A 3,754-nucleotide genomic window follows, 5' to 3' on the forward strand; every position below is an offset into this window, starting at 1 on the left:
AACCCTGCAGAGTAGCACCTGCAGAGTAGAAACCTGATTAATGGATCAGAACGTTTTATGTGAATCGGAGCCGCTTGGTCAAAAACAAAGCGGCTGATCATGGACTCTTTACATGCAGGAAATGGTGAGCGTGGAGGTTAAACATACAGACAACGCCCTGCGTGATGGGAAACGCCCACTGATGACATGCCCTCTGTTTCCTGTATGTGTGTGTGTTAAAGGAAGCCGACGATGCGGCAGGACGTCGTCCTGTCTCTCCGCCCGCTCTCCGTCCCCAGCCACTGTCCTCCTCGCTATTCTCTGACTCACCGCTCGGCTCAAAGCAGCCGCTCACTAAACGCCGCAGGAAGTTGCTGCTGAAGAGCAGCGTGGCGGCGTCCAGCTCCCCCACGGGCCAAGTAGAGGTGGCGCTGCAGCTGCCGAGGATGCAGGAGTCACGGCACCGCCTGCTAACAGATATCTGTGCCCAATACCAGCCGGGAGTGGATAGGCGGCCGCCGTCGCAGCGGCAGGTGTCGCGGGTGTACGTGGAGGAGTGGTCCCGGCTGCTGTACTGCGAGGTGCCCAAAGCTGGCTGCTCCAACTGGAAGCGGGTGCTGATGGTGCTGAGCGGCAGCGCCGCGTCCACACGGGACATTCCCCACGACGCGGCGCATTACGAAAACCGCCTCCCGCGGCTCAGCGGCTACAGTCGTGCTGGCGTTACCGAGCGGCTTCGCTCCTACACCAAAGCGCTGTTCGTCCGGGAGCCTTTTGAGCGCCTCGTGTCAGCGTTTCGGGACAAGTTTGAGAGCCCCAACTCATACTACCACCCCGTGTTTGGACGGGCCATCATCTCCAGGTACCGAGCCAACGCCACACATGCTGCACTGCGCTCTGGCGCCGGTGTGACCTTCAGGGAGTTTGTGCAGTACCTGCTGGATGTGCGGCGGCCCGTGGGGATGGACATCCACTGGGAGCCGGTGAGCCAGCTGTGCAGCCCATGCTTCCTGCAGTTCACCTTCATCGGGAAGTTCGAGAGCCTGGAGCGTGACGCCAACTTCCTGCTCCGAAGCATCGGGGCACCGGCTAACCTCACGTTCCCGGACTTCAAGGACAGGAACCCACTGGCGGAGAGGACATCCTCCAGGATCACGCAGAAGTACTTCTCACAGCTCAACGCCACCGAGCGGCAGAAGGTCTTCGACTTCTACTACATGGACTACCTGATGTTCGGGTACCCCAAGCCCTTCAGCGACCTGCACTGAGCCACTGCCGCGCTCAGCATGTTTGGCTCTGTTAACGTGTCAGAGGGGTGGGACAAGCTGAGGCTGCGTACCTGTGCAGGTGTGAGAGCTCCAGACTCGGAGACTGATTTTTGTGTTTGTGTGTTTTTAACGACTTCTGTGAAGTTTGTTGAGCCGCGTCCTGCAGAGAGAAGCTGTCAGATAACGGCGGGAATCACATGGATGCTTCCGGGCTCAGACGCCGTGATGTCACACATTGACAACTTTGAGTCAATTGCTTGCGACGTTGAGGCATCAGCCAATCAGATCGCATTTAGCCAAATCTGCTCCAAACGCAGCTGTTGGCGAAAGAAGCTGAGGTGGTCTGCACAATTGCGGAGGAGGATGAGGAGATGAGCCGATGTGACCTCTGACCTCGGCGTTGTGGCAAAGACACGGTCGAGATGCTGTTTAATAATTTTTTTAAATCAGTGAATCAGGCACAAAAATATAAAAATGTTTTTCACAAAAATGTCATTTTATTATTTAACCCGACATTATGACAGCGAACAGGAAGTATGATGCTGCGGACTGACCGAGCTCTGGATTATTTTAATAAAGACCTTAAATCTGCTCGGGTGGAGGAGTGGCTCAGTTGATCATTTATGTACAGTCTGTTTAAAGCAGGAACAGGAAGTGAGGTAGGAGGTGATGCTGCAAATGTGTTTGTGGTGATTTTCAGACGACCTCGAAGCCTTAACACTGCCTTCTCACCTGTGACCACAATAAACGAGACACTCTTTGAACACCTGGAGACTCGCCTCTTATTCTGATACTCACAGGCTGACCTTTGACCTTTGTGCTCAGGTCTGGGTGTAAATAAAGTTTAGCTCCCCTAACATCACCTGCAGACCGTCAGATTTGTTATTATTCACCTGTATTTATTCATCACTGACGCTCTCCCTGTGGACCCAGTTGGACCCTCTAGTGGCCAGTCCAGGCCTGGGAGCCTCATGTTTGATAGCAGAGGCCTAAGCTGGGTTTAGATTAACCTGGGTAACTTCAGGCTTAACCTGGTTTCTATACAGATAAATCACCATGGTAACTTAAGATCAAGATTAAAGATAAATAGGTATGACATCACCGCCTACTGACCAATCAGATCTCCAGAAAATACCATTTTTGGATGATCCCTCGGACCTCTGAGCTGGAACAGCAGGTCTGTTTTATCACCGTGCGATGTCTCATGTTTCTCCGCTGATCAGTGATTTTTAAAAAGCCGTTACCTTAGAAACAAACAGCAGCATCTCATCACTGAGCGCGCTCGGAGATGAGATAATGAAATATAATTAAAATGTTTACTTTGGCGCTGTTGAGCACCAGAGTTGTGATCTGTGGCGACGAGCTGGGCCCACGTTCTCCGACCCAAACAGGAAAACTGAGTTCACACGAGAATAAATCTGAGCTGACTTAACGAGTGACATTTAAAGTTCTTTTATTGGTTTTTAAATGTCTTAATGGTCTTGGGCCTTCTTATCTCTCAGATCTGCTTTTACCATACGAACCCTCGCGGACCCTGAGGTCCTCTGGTGCTGGCCTTTTGATTGTCCCTAAAGTCAGGACACATACTCACGGAGAGGCAGCGTTTCAGCGGTATGGTCCTCGTCTGTGGAACAGCCTGCCGGAGGAGCTCAGGGCCGCAGAGAACGTACATGTTTTCAAGAACAGGCTCAAGACCCACCTTTTTAATTTAGCTTTTACTTAGCGTTTATTTATTTTATGCTTATTTATTCTATCCTGTTATTCTATTATTAATTTAGGATTTACCTAATATTTGTTTGATTTTATTCTTATTCATTTTTTAATCTTCTTATTCTATTTATATTTATATTGTATCCTGTTCTTATTTATTTTATCATTTTACCCTATATATATTGTATTGCGTCATATCTCCAGTGTTTCCTCGGAGGGCGCTCTCTGCACCGGGGCTGTTATTGACCGTGGCTGCTGGGTCTCTGGGGTCCTCTCAGCCTGGCTGGGGGGCTCCTTTGCCTCCCTCCTGCTGTGTGCCCAGCCTGGAGGCTGCGGTCTGTGACCGGCTCCTGGTGCAGACGGCTCTCTGTTATAATGTTTCCTCACTTGGCTCATGCGAGCCCAGCCCAATTTTTACTCTTTAAGTGTGCGCGTGTGTGTGTGTGTGTGTGGGTGGGGGGATATATGTGTATTGAGAGTGTGGGGAGTGAGTTGGAGGGTGGGGTGGGCTGCTTTTAACTATGTAAAGCACTTTGTGCTACATTTTCTCTGTATGAAAAGTGCTTTATAAATAAAGATTGATTGATTGATTGATTTAAAACGAGGCGTCACACTGTGACTCACAGGATCACCACCGGGGGGCAGAGTTTGACCTGTGTGTGCACCCACTGTTATCATCTTCAATGCCAACACAGAGCAGAGCAGCTACCTGAACATTGCTCCAACAGAGGTCCATCATCTTGTTAATAACTTTACCCCCTGTCACTGCGTACGACTCTGGATACTGTAGCTCTGGT

At 50.4% G+C, this 3,754-nt stretch overlaps 1 protein-coding gene across 1 annotated transcript in view; it reads left to right on the plus strand.

Annotated features, from left to right (window-relative positions):
- The window catches only part of LOC101477544 (carbohydrate sulfotransferase 8), a 42,700-nt gene extending 40,681 nt beyond the window's left edge, over positions 1–2,019 (plus strand). The window contains exon 4 of the mRNA XM_004571525.4: positions 222–2,019. Coding sequence (XP_004571582.1) covers positions 222–1,247 — 1,026 coding nt within the window. The 3' untranslated portion in view covers positions 1,248–2,019. The remainder of the gene's footprint in view (positions 1–221) is intronic.
- The last annotated feature ends 1,735 nt before the right edge of the window (positions 2,020–3,754 follow it).

Source organism: Maylandia zebra, linkage group LG7 (genome assembly GCF_041146795.1).
Source record: "Maylandia zebra isolate NMK-2024a linkage group LG7, Mzebra_GT3a, whole genome shotgun sequence".
In the NCBI taxonomy this organism is placed as follows: Eukaryota; Metazoa; Chordata; class Actinopteri; order Cichliformes; family Cichlidae; genus Maylandia; species Maylandia zebra.